At 39.8% G+C, this 15,072-nt stretch overlaps 1 protein-coding gene across 1 annotated transcript in view; it reads left to right on the top strand.

The window, feature by feature from the left end:
• NYAP2 (neuronal tyrosine-phosphorylated phosphoinositide-3-kinase adaptor 2) overlaps positions 1-15,072 on the top strand; it is a 367,433-nt gene that overhangs the window by 138,357 nt on the left and 214,004 nt on the right. Inside the window, exon 2 of the mRNA XM_007955564.2 lies at positions 11,421-11,722. Coding sequence (XP_007953755.2) covers positions 11,421-11,722 — 302 coding nt within the window. The remainder of the gene's footprint in view (positions 1-11,420; positions 11,723-15,072) is intronic.

Below are 15,072 nucleotides of genomic sequence, written 5' to 3'. Positions count from 1 at the left end.
ACCGCCAGCCGTCTGGTTAGCAGGCAAGTGTCTTAGCCACTATGCTACCAGAGCTCCCCCATATATATATATATATATATAAAATCTAAAATACAAACTTGTTTTTTATATATATATATATGTATGTATATAATCTAAAATACAAACTCGTTGGCTATACCTACAGAGATTCTGACTCAGTAGCTATGACTAAGTGTTTATACACACACATACATATATAACATAGATAAAGGTAGTTGGATTCTAGTGTTGTCCCCCCCCCCCAGTGTTTTCCACAGAAGACTCTACTCCAAAGTGTTGGCATATTTTCTTCAAAATTATGTACAGAAGCAAGAGCTCTGTCACTTTTAGGATGACATCTTACCTTAACAGCCAACACTTCTTAAAGGTTGTAATTTCTGCTTGGAAAGGAAACATTTCTCAGAAAGAAATATACAACAATAAGGCTGATGAATTTTCAACAAGAAAGCATGACAAATAGTAATCCTTGTTGATTAGCATTGTCAGAGCAGTTTTGAAGTTCTTGTTTTGTACTTTTTTTTATAAGCCCTGATCAATAGGTGCTATGGAAAATTGAGACAACTATTAAAGAATGTTGTGAACAAGTTAAGGAGCTCTGGTGGCTCAGTTGTTAAAGGATTCAGCTGCTGACTAAAAGGTCAGTGGTTCGAACCCACCAGCCACTCCGTGGGAGAAAGATGAGACAGTCTGCTTCTGTAAAGTTTTACAGCTTTGGAAACATTAGGGGGCAGTTCTGCTTTGTTGTATAGGGAGCTCTGGTGCTGTAATGCCTAAGACATTTGACTGCTAACCAGAAGGCTGATGGTTCAAACCCACCAGGCACTCCTTGGAAGGAAGATAGGGCAATCTACTTCTAGTGATACTGCCTTGGAAACCCAAGGAGGGGTTGCTATGAGTTGGATCCAACTCGACGGCAGTGAGTTTTATTTTTTTCTAATGAGTGGGAAGTGACTTGATGGTAGTGAATTTTTTGGTGTTTTAAGAACATGATGGCTATATTTGCCTCATTATCTTAAAACTTTCAATTAAATGGAGCATTTTGTTTTGCCTTTTTTGTTTGTGGTTTTTTGAGATTAAATGATTCTAGATAACACTCCTAGAAAGTCACGACCTTAAAAAGCAAATGATCATCCTATCAACAAAATTCAGAACATTCACAATGGAAAAGTAGAATTTTTTTTTTTTTTGCTAAAATTATTGATAATATTTTATGTATCAAGTGCTGTGCTAAGTGCTTCATGTGTAATATCTCAGGCAAACTTGATAGCAACTCTCTGAGATGTACTAATAATTACTGGTGATTGGAACATGAAAGTTGGAAACAAAGAAGAAGGGTTGGTAGTTGGAAAATATAGTCTTGGTGATAGATGATGCCAGAGACCACATGACAGAATTTCACAAGACTAATAACTTATTCATTGCAAATACCCGTTTTCAACAACACAGATAGGGACTATATACATAGACCTTGCTAGCTGGAATACACAAGAATCAAGTCAACTACATCTGTGGAAAGAGAAAATGGAGAAGCTCAATATCATTAGTCAGCAAAAGACCAGGGGTGACTGTGGGGCAGACCATCAGTTGCTCATATGCAAGCTCAAGTTGAAGCTGAAGAAAATTAAAACAAGTTTATGAAAGGCAAAATATGACCTTGATTATATCCCCCCTGAATCTGCCCATCTCAAGAATAGATGTGATGCATTGAACACCAGTGATCAAAAATCAGATGGGTTGTGAGATGACATCAACAACATCTTACATGAAGAAGCAAAAGGTCATTAAGAAGACAAGGAACACAGGGAAGACCAAAATGAATGTCAGAAGAGACTCTGACACTCGCTATTTATTATAGAGTAGCTAAAGTGAATCGAAGATATGATGACATAAAAGAGTTGTTCAGAAGATTTCAAAGGGCAGCTCGAGAAGACAAAGTATTATAATGAAATATACAAAGAATTGGAGTTAGAAAACTGAAAGGAAAGAACACAATTGGCATTTCTCAAGCTGAAAGAACTGATGAAAAAAATGAAGCCTCCAATTGCAATACTGAAGGATTCTATGGGAAAAACATTGAATGATGCAGGAAGCATCAAAGGAAGATTGGAAGGAATACACAGAGTCAACACACCAAAAAGACTTTGTCAACGTTCAACCATTTGAGGGAATAGGATACAATAAAGAACTGATGGTATTGAAAGAAGAAGTCCAAGCTGCACTGAAGGCATTGGTGAAAAACAAAGCTCCAGGAATTGATGGAATACCAATTGAGATGATTCAACAAATGCATACAACACTGGAAGTACTCATTCATCTATTCAAGAAATTTGGAAGATAGGTATCTGGCCAACTGACTTTAAGAGATCCATATTTCAGGCCATTCAAAGAAAGGTGATCCAACAGAATGTTGAAATTTTAGAACAACATATCATTAATATCACTTGTAAGTAAAATTTTACTGAAAATAATTTTAAAACATTTCCAGCAGTAAATAGGGCACTGCCATAAATTCAAGCCAGATTCCGAAGACATGGGAACTGGATATCATTGCTGATGTCAGATAGCTCTTAGCTGAAAACAGAGAATACCAGAAAGATGTTTAGCTGTGTTTTACTGACTATGCAAATACATTTGAGTGTATGTATCATAAGAAATCATGTATAACATTGCAAAGAATGGGAATTCCAGAGCACTTTATTGTGCTCATATGGAACCTATAAATAGACCAAGAGGCATTGGTTTGAACAGAACAAGGGGATACTGAATGGTTTAAAATCAGGAAAGGTGTACATTGGAGTTGTAACTGTTTACCATAATATTCAATCTGTATGCTCAGCAAATAATCTGAGAAACTGGACTAAATAAAGAAGAACACGGTGTCAAGGCTGGAGGAAGACTGGTTAACAATTTTCCATATGCAGATGACACAACCTTGCTTGCTGCAAGTGAAGAGGACTTGAATAATTTACTGATGAAGATCAAAGAATATAGCCTTTAGTAAGCACTGTACCTCAACATAAAGAAAACAAAAACCCTCACAACTGGGCTAATATATAAGCAACATCATGAAAAACAGGGAAAAGTTTGAAGTTATCAAGGATTTCACTTTACTTAGATCCCCAACCATTGCCCATGGAAGCAGTAGTCAAGAAATCAAACAACATATTACTCTGGGCAAATTTGCTGCAAAAGACCTCTTTAAAGTGTTCAAGAGCAAAGATGTCACTTTGAAGACTAAGGTGTGCCTAATCCAACTCCTGGTATTTTCGATTGCCTCATATGCGTATGAAACCTGAACAATGAATAAGGAAAACCAAAGAAGAATGGATGCACTTGAATTACGGTGTTGGCAAAGAATAAACACAGTGGCTGCAATGATGGACTCAAACATACAAGGATTGTAAGGATGGTGCAGGACCAGGCAGGGTTTTCTTCTGTTGTACAGGGTGTTGCTATGAGTCAGAGATGACTCCATGGACCTAACACTGACTGCCGGAAGAACAAGCAAATCTGTCTTTGAAGAAATACAGCCAGAATTCTCCTTAGAAGCATACTACTTAGTCAAACGTCACCTCGCGTACTTTGGTCATGTTGTCAGGAGGGACCAGTCCCTGGATTAGGATATCATGCTTGGTAAAGTAGAGGGTCAGTGAAAAATTGGAAGATCCTCAATGAGATGGATTGACACAGTGGCTGCCAACGATTCTGAGGATTACACAGGACCAAGCAATATTTCGTTCTGTTTTATATAAGGTTAATATGAGTTAGAAAAGAACTGAAGGAACCTAACAATAACAACAGAGGAGGAAAGGGTCCCAAAGAGATTCAGTAGCTAAGGCCATGCAGCTATTAAATGATGGAGCCACGGATAGAGCCCACGAGTCAGTGATTCCAGAGCACAAATGTCTGAACCAGTCCACTAGCAGATAGCATGTTTCAGCAAGAAGTTCAAAAGTATTTCACCAATTACACCTGAGAAAATGGACCCCTCTTTATTCAAACAATGTTTTATTCCTTGTGTTTTATAATAGTAAATCAATCAACATATAAGTAGATCTTGCATCATTGTCTTTATGGTATGAAAAAAGCATACTTGTTTAAATTCAAGATTATGAAACTTGTTTTTACTTTTATAGCAAGATGTGTCAGGCTTAATGTAGCTTGAGTGTTGGAGTTTTATTGCAAAAAGACTGCTTTTTCAGCCCACATAACTTTCACTTCTAGCCAAGTATTCCTACAGTAGAGTTGGTTTCTAATTCTCCAGGCACCATTTAAATGCTCAGAGTCTGAAGCAGAAAAATGCCCCATTTCCACAAGTATTTTTCATTTTTGGAGTCTCACATTTGTTTTTAGACTTTTGCTTCCCTACTTCTTTAGTTTCTGAATGTCATAGTGTGTATGATTGTCCCCAAGTATGTTAGGTCAGTTTCTCCAGGAAGTAGAGACTAAGCTGAAGTTAGAGGGAAGGAAGATTTATTGAGGGGAATTCTGTTGTTGTTGTTGTTATGTGCCATTGAGTCAGCCCCAACTCATAGCGACCCCTCCTTGGGTTTCCGAGGCAGTATCACTATGGAAGTAGATTGCCCAGTCTTCCTTCCGAGGAGTGGCTGGTGGGTTTGAACCGCCAGCCTTCTGGTTAGCAGTCAAGTGCCTTAGGCACTATGCTACCAGAGCTCCTCTAGTAAGAGCTAAAGAGGGATGGGCGGGAGTTGGCAGGGAAAGTCTTCATGTCACAATGCAGGTCTGACACCTGTGAAAGGAGAAGGGGAGGAAGAGAGACTAAGAAGGGTTTCAATGGTTGTAACCTTATGGAGTCCCTGGGTAATGGAAATGATTAACTGCTTGACTACTAATTAAAAAGTTGGTAGTTTGAACCCAGAAAGAGGCACCTCAGAATAAATGCCTGGAGCTCTGCTTCCAAAATGTCAACAGTTTTAAAACCCTATGGAGCAGTTCTAACCTGCACATATGGGGCCGCCATGAGTGTGAATGTGATGGCAACAGGAACACTGGACATACAGGACATTTAAAGGCAGAAGTGGCTAGGTTGGTGGACATTGCATGTTTTGCCCACTCTTATATGTTCATCCACATACCTCTATCCTATATTTCTTAGTTTCTGATACTCTAGTCCTTTTCCTTCTGTGTGCCTGAAAAATTGTCCATATCATATGTGTGTGTGTGTGTGTGTGTGTGTGTATGGGGAAGATTTTTCCCTCACCTTTGCTCTTTAAAGCTACCTTTGAGTGTGGATATCTAATTTTGAGTTGTGCCAATCTTCAGCTGCTCTTATGGGACCCAATCTGCAGTGATGGTTGTGATCTGAGGAAGAAACCCTGGTTTTGGTGGAGGGCATGCAGGCATGAACTCCATAGTGTACTCATGTCCTCATGTCCTTTTTAAGTTCAATCTTGGATGTACCACTTTCTTGTTTCAATGGACTGCTGCTAGCACCTCCTGACTGTATAATTCGGTGGGTCCAGAAGATTCCAGATCATGCTGAGTATATCTGGACACATTATCACTTGGTTTTGCATAGTCAGGTGTTCCTCTATACCATGACCTAGTTGTACACCAGGGGCTTCCCGGAAAGAGTGAAGCCTTGGCTAAAATATTGTGATGAATCCCAAAGACATTGTAGCTAGAGGTTGTCAGCTAACTATATTCCTCATGGCAAGTTCTCTCTTGTAGGGGGATCTCAGTATCATACCTCCATAGCTGCCATACCAAGGAGCTGGTGCCTTATCTGTGAGAGGATTATACATTCCCACATATTGCCATGTAATCTTTAATACTTCCCTGTTTTTTGGAGTATACATCACCAACTCACTAACATCAAACTTGGTCAGGCAATTTGGCCTCAGCAATGGAATATAAATAGGAGATTATATGCTATATCCAAGCAGAAGCTTCAAGACACATTGTGTGGTTCAGTCAGTGGTTTTATGTTTTTGCCATCAGAATGACATAACCCAATAAGGGCTTGATCCTGGAAAGAAGACACAAGGAATAGAGCCACACCTAATGTTGATACAGGACCTCTGGTGGCATAGTCTCTAAGGCACTTGACTGCTAACCAGAAGGCTGGCAGTTCAAACCTCCCAGCCACTCCTTGGAAGGAAGGTTGGGCAATCTACTTCCATAGTGATATCACCTCGGAAACCCAAGGAGGGGTATCTATGAGTCAGATCCGACCCCATGGCAGTGGTTGAGTTTTTTTTTTTTTTTTTTTCTTTCTTTTTTAATGTTGATACACACCTATAGCATAATGTGAACAATATATGAACCTTTGCTGTTGTAAATTAACAAGAATTGGGGGTTATTTGTTACTGAAAATGACTGAACAGATCTGTCTAATACATTGTATATGTGATATTTGGCCTGGTTTCTGGCCACGTCTCCTTTGTTTCATTATGTGATATTTGTGTCTTTCTGGCGGTTTCTAACTATCCTTTATCTGCTCAGCCCGGGGTCTAATTCTTATTCTTAATATCCTAGAAATTTCCAAAAAGGTGTCTGTTTTAACTCTATCAGAAACATCTGGATATATCATGCACATTCATTACATCTACAGAGATTCTAATTCCCTAGATAGGACTCAGTAGTTGTTCTTAGTATTAGGGCTATGAATCTGCATATTTAAAAACTCAATAGGCTTCAGAACAAAATTTAGTAATGTGTAGTCTGTGTTCCACAAATGTAAATTTGGTTTAAACTAAGAATCTTTCCCGGTGTCCTGAGCCAGAAACACTGTAACATTTGCTCCTTACCCTTAGCTTGCCTTGAACGCTGCATTTGTATCTGACTCATTCTTAGCCCATTATTCATCCTGCCTTCACATCCTGGTCAAACTAACAGTGTACCTGAGACCTGCTGTTTTCTGAAGCATACATGGAATTTCTCCTTGGAAGAAGTGTTGGAGAGTGTGTGTGTGTGCATACATCTGTGTGTAAAAGGACAAGTATGAACAAAAGCACATAGAGTTAATCAAAATTGTTTTATGCTAAAAACATAATTTTGAAATGAAGCAGCAGGGCTAATTATCTGTCTAGGAAAAGGTGCAGACCCTATTTAGGTCAAAAACAACCAAGAAATTGATAACACAATTATTTCTAGTAACTCCCTCATAAATGCCTCTGTGCATTAACACTTGGATAAATCTCCCCAGTCGGCTGTTCTACTAGAAATGAGAGATGACTGTCTACATAAATCCTTAAAGTTCCTTTTGCTCAGTGCTGTAGCAATAGAAGTAATAAAAATATATGATGATTCAAAGTGATTGATGGCAAAGAGAGTTGAAAGATTAAAAAAAAAAAAAAAAAACCTCTCTTCAACGAAGCTTCTGTGTGTATTTTTTTGGTGGATGTTATTGAAAAATCACAGAAAATAAAATGTGTGAAAACACTGCAAATACTTAGGATGCTGATTACTGTGCTTTATAAACCTCCATTTGGCCATGGCCTTGATTTCATTCATGCCTCTGGATCTCCACTGATCTGACTAACAGATTGGGTTTCCAGCCACCTTTATCTTATTTTGTAAAGGTGTTGTAATTGGCGTCTGAATATCAACTGAGGCTGTTCAGAAATAAATGAAATTATAAAAATATATTTGAATGAATGATAAGTTACTAACAAAATTAAATGCTGGAATCAGACGCTTAAGTTCTTATTGAATCCTCTTTGGCTTTATCCACAATGGACATGTAATTATCATAAGTCTCCACCTGAAAAGGAAAAAACAAAAACAGAAATCTCATTTACTATTATTGTTCCTATTGGAATTTTAAACTTATGACAAACATTATAATCATATGAAACATACAATAAAGAGAATTGTAAAGCATTGCCATAGATTACGTCACATTATGGATGCAAAGCCAACTAAAATTAAAGCTTGCAATGCAACCAGCGCACTGCCGTTGAGTTAGATCCCACTCATAGCAACCCCTTCCTGGGTTTCCGAGCTTGTATCACTACGGAGCTCTGGTGGCATAGTTCCTAAGGCACTTGACTGCTAACCAGAAGGCTGGCGGTTCAAACCCACCAGCTGCTCCTCAGAAGGAAGGTTGGGCAATCTACTTCCATAGTGATACCGCTTCGGAAACCCAAGGAGTGATCGCTATGAGTGGGATCCAACTCCCTGGCAGTGCGATCACTATGTAGATTGCCCAAGCTTCCTTCTGAGGAGCAGCTGGTGGGTTTGAACCGCCAGCCTTCTGATTAGAAGTCAATGCTGTAGGCACTACGCCACCAGAGCTCCTGAAATTAAAGCTTAGCAACAACAATAAAAAGGCCTAAATAAACTTACCTGTCTGGAAAAGTAGACCCAACGGGCTTCAATACTCCTCATGCACGTCTGAGAAAATCAGTCAAGTAATTTGTGGCAGTGTTTCTTTTGTTTCCTGCATGAGCTTCATAGGTGGGGAAAATGCCAGAAAAGTCTCACTTTCGAAAATTCACATTCACATAATTGTCCCTTTTCTTCCTAAAGGAATCACCATTACTTAATAGCATAGAGAAAGTCTAAAGACTCATTTCCTGTCTGACTGAGTTGAACTTAACACTTGACAGGGATTTCTTATATTTTAAAAATGTAGTAAAAACTCTCTAATATAAATATTAAGAACCTTAATATTTATCTAATATAAATTTTAATATAAATATTAAGAACTTGATTTTGGAAAGTTCACATATACTGAATACTTTGAAGGGTTTAAAAGCATCTCAGGATCTGATGGTCTTCTTATTATATCTCTTTACCAGATGTTATTTTTCGCTGAGCGTACATCCACTCTTCACTTGTCAATATGTCGTAGTTCCAAAGACCAGGTCATTATGTGAAAATCAGCATTATTGGCAAATGGAGGATGACATCATTACATAACTGCCAAATCGCATCATTACATAGCTGACTGATTACATTATTATATAACTTCCAAATAACATTGTTTCGGATATCTGGTGCTGCTCTCGCAGAAAATACCATGCATGGGTAACTTTAACAAACAGGCATTTATTCTCTTACAGTTTTGGAGGCTAAAAGACCAAGTTCAAAGTGCTAGCTCTAGGGCTTCAGCTCTGCCTGTCGCTGTCACCTCACTGGATCTGGAGGTATCTCTTACCTCAGGCAGCTGCTGGCTACTGAGGTTGACAAATCCAAGGTCAACAAGTAAAATGGCACAGTCCCAAGATTATCAAGCAATACAGCAGACCACTTAGTTCAAATCCAGAAACAGTCCCAAGATCGGCAGACAACATGGCAGGCTGCTGAATGAAGACTTGGCTAAATGCAGGGTCCAAACATGCCCAAAACCTCAAGACCTTTCTCAAAGAGCCTTCTTATATACTAGAATCACACTGCATCCCTAAGATAGCTACTTAGCTGCACCATCATGGAATGGAGTTGTTTACCAGTCTCATCACGGGGAATAACTATATCCAGCTGCCCAGCCACTCCAAACTCAGGCCCACCCAAGCTGACACATAACCTTAACTACCACAAACATCATTACCAAACCCACTGTTGTAGAGTTGATTTCAACCCATAGCCATGCCTTCCCCATTGGGTTTCCAAGGTGGTAAATCTTTATGGAAGTAGATTGCCCAGTCTTGCTTCCATGGAGTGGCTGGTGAGTTTAAACCACCGACCTTCCGGTTAGCTAGCACTCTGATGCCTTAGGCACTGTGCTACCAGAACTCCTTAAACATCATTACATAACTGCCAAATTGCATCATTACAGCTGCCAAACCATTGAGAATCATGGTGCAGCTAAGTTGACCCATAATCATCACATCCAGTTATTCTTTCCTCACAGCTCAATGTCCATTACTGCCAGATGCACATCATTAATGTGCAAAAGAGTTCGATAGTAGATTTTTTACTATTATTGTAAATATAAGATGTCAGATAATGAGATAATCAATAAATGAGGAGTAGTGATACTGCCTCAGCAACCCAAGGAGAAGGGGTCGCTATGAGTCGGGTCTGACTCGATGGCACATAACAACAACAACAACAAGTTTGTTAGTAGAACAAAGTTTCTAATGTAACTAAACATTTTTTGAAGACTGTGATCAGCAATTCCTTGACCATTTAAGGAAGTGTTTTCCCCCCTTCCTCCATTCTTCCTCCCCCCCTTCCTTCTCTGCCTCCCTTTTTTTCTTGGATTTGGTTGCTGTTATTGTTAGCTGCCGTGGGGTCAGCCCCCAACTCATGGTGACCTCATGCACAAGAGAATGCAACCCTTAGCCATGGCCTTGCTTGGGTAGGGAGAGGTCCATCATGATCCACAGGGATTTCACTGGCTCATGTCTGGAGGTACATCACCAGGGCTTTCCTCCTCGTCTATCTTAGTCTAGAAGCTGTGCTGAAACCTGTTCAACATCATGGCAACATGCAAACCTCCAACAACAGACTTGTGTTTGGTAGCAGTGCTTTGTGTTGTTTTATTTTCTTTTTCCCAACATGTTAATTATATAAAAGTAGGGATATTTTTGGTGATGTGGGGAAGAAGAAATTCATGTGCTAATCAGTTGACCTCAGTCATGTGTTTAAAGGCGGTCTATGAATCACAGTCAAGGAATCCTTGTTTTCTTTTTAACCCAGTGACAAGATTTACCTCAGTGTAAAGCAGAGATGACTTATGATGATGTGTGCTGTGCAGTATTCCTTTCTTTGGGATACAATTAGGAGAGTTCAGGCTATCTGGAAATATGTATTATGATTTCTGATTATAATTAAATTGTATTTGCTTTTCTTTCATTCTTTAATGTAAAAGTATGGACTGTTATCATGCTTTTTTTGAAACTGTTTTAAAATGCAGCCAAGCCATTTTTAAAGGATGTGTTACTTTACCAGTCTAAAGTTAAAATTTGAAATATTTCATATATATGTGTGTGTGTGTGTGTGTGTGTATATAAATATATATATATATATATATATATATATATAAAACTCATTGCCATCGAGTTGATTCTGACTCATAGTGACCCCCTCCCTTGGGTTTCCAAGGTGGTAAGTTTTTATGGAAGTGGATTGCCCAGTCTTCCTTCTGTGGAGCATCTGTTGGGTTTGAACTGCCAACCTTGTGGTTAGCAGTCAAATGCCTTAGGCACTACGACACCAGAGCTCTTGTAGTGGTTTGGCTGCTAACCAAAAGACTGGTGGTTTGAACCCACCAGCTGCTCTGCAGAAGAAAGATGGGGCACTCTGCTTGCTTACCCATTTCCAGCCTCGGAAACCTAATGGGAGTCGTTTTGAGTCTGAATCAACTTGATGGCATATGTGTACATGTAATACATATGTATATGGATGTGTACTTGTGTCTGTGATTGTCTGTGATCTTGTATATTCTGTTTAATTTTTCCTGATGGGTGTTGTGCTGCTTTCCTTTACAGCATAGGTGGAGACGTAGGGCGAGGCCACGAAGGGAGTTACGTGGGCAAACACTTCCGCATGGGATTCATGACGATGCCTGCTCCTCAGGACAGACTTCCCCATCCTTGCTCCAGTGGCTTTTCTGTGAGATCGCAGTCTTTGCACTCGGTCGGGGGTACAGATGATGACAGCAGCTGTGGCTCCCGGAGACAACCTCCACCCAAACCGAAGCGAGACCCTAGCACCAAGCTGAGCACCTCCTCAGAGACGGTCAACAGCACTGCCGCCTGCAAGAGTGGGAAGCCCCCCGAGAGGAGTGAAGGTAACACACGCTGTGCCCACTGCCAAGACACGCATCTCAGCCAGGACGTTCAGGGCCCACATGCTAAGAACACGTACTTTCTTTTCTGGGTCACATAATTCTGTCACCATCATTCTGAAATCCCAGAAAAGAAGAATCCAGGTGAAAGGTTATTTATTTACTGGTGTGTTATCAAATGACAGATTGTGTCACCAGAAAGGGAAAGCCATATGTGAGTTATTTTTACTCCCGTAAAGCTTCAAATCGTTAGGAAATTATTTTCTCTATAAAGGTTTCTAACACGTGCATTTCCTTCCTTTTATTAATGCTATTTGTGGAATTATAAGAAGTCCTGGTAGGGCAATGGTTAAGCACTTGGCTGCTGATGGAAAAGTTGGCAGTTCAAAGCCATCCACTCTGCAGGAGGAAGACCTGGAGATTTGCTCCTGTAGCATACAGCCCAGAAAACTCTATGGGGCAGTTCTACATGGGGTCATTGTGAGTCAGTACTGACTTAGTAGCACAAAGCAACAACATTTTGCATAATTACAGAAACATTATTTGGTTCTTAAGGAAACATTTGAATGCAGAAAAATATGTAGAAGAAAAAACAGGATAATCTTATCTTTCAGAGATAACCACTTTTTAGCATGTTGGTGTATTTCTTTCCAGTAAAAATAAAGCTAGGTATGTATGTGTGTGTGTTTGTAATATATACACAGGTATGTGTGTGCCTGCATGTGTATGATATTTATTTCAGCCTCTACTTTAATCTTTAGCTCTAATTTCTATGTATGCCTACATTTTTGTTGAACTATGAAATATAAAAATCAGATGTATCCTAGCCTCCTATGAATATAAATTAGGTCACGTTAACTCCTCATGGACTAGCTCTTCAGCTTTCACTTGAATAAGTCCAGTATTAGCTTTCTGGAGTTATTCCTTACAGACATTTGGTATGAAAGGGTTGTCGAGTGTGCTTTGGTACAAGTTCACTCCATTTTTGGTGTATTAACTGTGGAAAACAACACAAGTGACCCAACGTTGCCAGTGGCCAGCTTGAGAACATGGCTCTACCTGATCCCAGTCTTTCCCTCACCCTGCCATTCCCTGACGTTCTCCATCATAAGTTTCCCCGAGCCCTCAGGGTCCCAAAGGTCACAGTAGTTTCCAGCAGAGAGTAGAAGACTGATGACCGTTTTCTTAGCTAGACAGCTCTTTGTCTGTAGAGTTCTTCAGCATGTCGTGATCTGGTCTAGTCTTTCCACAGGAGCTCCAACACAGTCCCTGAGGTGAGATGACCAGTGGACATGTGCCACCTATTTTATCACCTCTGTCTGTTCTTTCTCCCATATTTGGACCCAAATACCTTAAGCCATAGTGCCTAAGGCATTTGACTGCTAACCAGAAGGCTGGCAGTTCAAACCCACCAGCCACTCCTCGGAAGGAAGATGGGGCAATCTACTTCCGTGGTAATACTGCCTCGAAAACCCAAGGAGGGGTCGCTATGAGTCGTGTCCGACTCCAAGGCTCATAACAACAACAACAACAACAACCTTAAGCCAAAAAACAAAAGCCTCAGTGCATGTTGAATAATGCAAATTGACACCTGAAAGTAGCTGCTAATCCATCAATTCCACATGGAAAATTTCCACTTAGGCTCAGTTTTGCCTACTATATACATATGCAAGAATACATTTTAAGCACATATATATGTTTGAGAATATACACATGAATAATATATTAATGCATAGTTACTAAATTGGAATCATAATGCATATAGTTTTGGGTTCTATGTTATTGCTTTTCTATTATGACTATTTTCCATAACATTCAATATTTTTCAAGAAGCAATATTTTTAAGGACATTAGTGTACATCATTCTAATTTATCTAATTACCTTCTTGATGAACATTTAAGTTGATTCCAATTTGTTTTGCTATAATGAATAGTCCTGCAATGAATTTATGTGTGTCTGTGTGTATTTATATGTGTATCATGGGATCAGTATGAGTGGAACCTATTCAGTGACACCTAACATCTCTCTTTTGTGTAACTCTCTTTATTGTTCCTCTGCCTTCTTTGAGTGTATTAGAAATTTGATCTTCTTTCTCATGATTCAAGGTCATCAGTATATCCTCCAACCTGTAACACAATGATGCTTGCAGAAACAATGTAGGGGTTTACTTTATTCATACAGGAAAGAGCCCTAGAAACTTGACCTTTGCAATTTTGTGATGCTGGTCTTAGGTGTCCTCCAAAATTGCTACATGGTAGATTTAACTTCTTTTTATTGTTTCTAGCACCCCTCTCCTTCTTCTAAAGTGGGAAACAATATAATCAATTACATTAGATTGCAAAAGAAGCTTACTGACTTAAAGTGGAGGTCTATGAATGAAGACAGTGGGACTGAATGCAATCAAGAAAGATTCAAACATAAAGAATAAAAGAATCACTGTCAGGGATGAAGAGACCTGAGATAGAAAAGGTGGTGGTTGTTAGATCCCATTGTCATTTCCAACTCATAGCGACCCCATGCACAGCAGAACGAAACACCGCCCAATCCCGTGCCAGCTCCATGATCCTTGCTATACTTGAGCCCATTGTCACAGTCACTGTGTCAATCCATCTCGTCAAAGGCCTTCCCCTCCTTCATCGACCCTCCACCTTACCAGGCATGACATCCTTCTCCAGGCAATGGTCCCCTCTGACAACATGACCAAAGTAGGTGAGACGAAGTCTGGTCATCCTCGCTTCCAAGGAGCATCTCGTCTGCACTTCCTCCAGGACAGATCTATTAGTTCTTTTGGCAGTCCATGGTATCTTCAGCATTCTTTGCCAGCACCACAACTCAAAAGCATCAGCTCTTCTTTGGTCTTTCTTATTCATTGTCCAGCTCTCACATGCATATGAGGTGATTGGAAATATCATGGCTAGTGTCAGGTGCACCTTAGTCCTCAAGGAGACATCCTTGCTCCTCAGCACTTGGAAGAGTTCCTTCGCAGCCAACCTGCCCAGTGCTACACATCATCTAATGTTCTGACTGCTGCTCCCATTGGCCTCGATTGTAGAGCCAAGCAAAATGAATTCTTTGACAACCTCAATCTTTTCTCTGTTTATCGTGATGCTGCTTATTGGTCCAGTTGTGAGGATTTTTGTCTTCTTTATATTGAGATGTAATCCATACTGCAGACTGTGTTCCTCAATCTTCATCAGTAGGTGCCTCACGTCATCCTCACTTTCAGCAAGCAAAGTTATATCGTCTGTGTATCTCAGGTTGTTAATGATTCTTCCTCCAATCCTGATGCCACGTTTTTGTTCATATAGTCCATCTTCTCAGATTATTTGCTCAGCATATAGATTGAATAAGT

Source organism: Orycteropus afer, unplaced genomic scaffold (assembly GCF_000298275.1).
Source record: "Orycteropus afer afer isolate SDZICR_OR568_19922 unplaced genomic scaffold, OryAfe1.0 scaffold00002, whole genome shotgun sequence".
Lineage (NCBI taxonomy): Eukaryota > Metazoa > Chordata > Mammalia > Tubulidentata > Orycteropodidae > Orycteropus > Orycteropus afer.
Note: the sequence above shows the minus strand (reverse complement) of the source record. Positions and strands in the feature narration are given on the sequence as shown.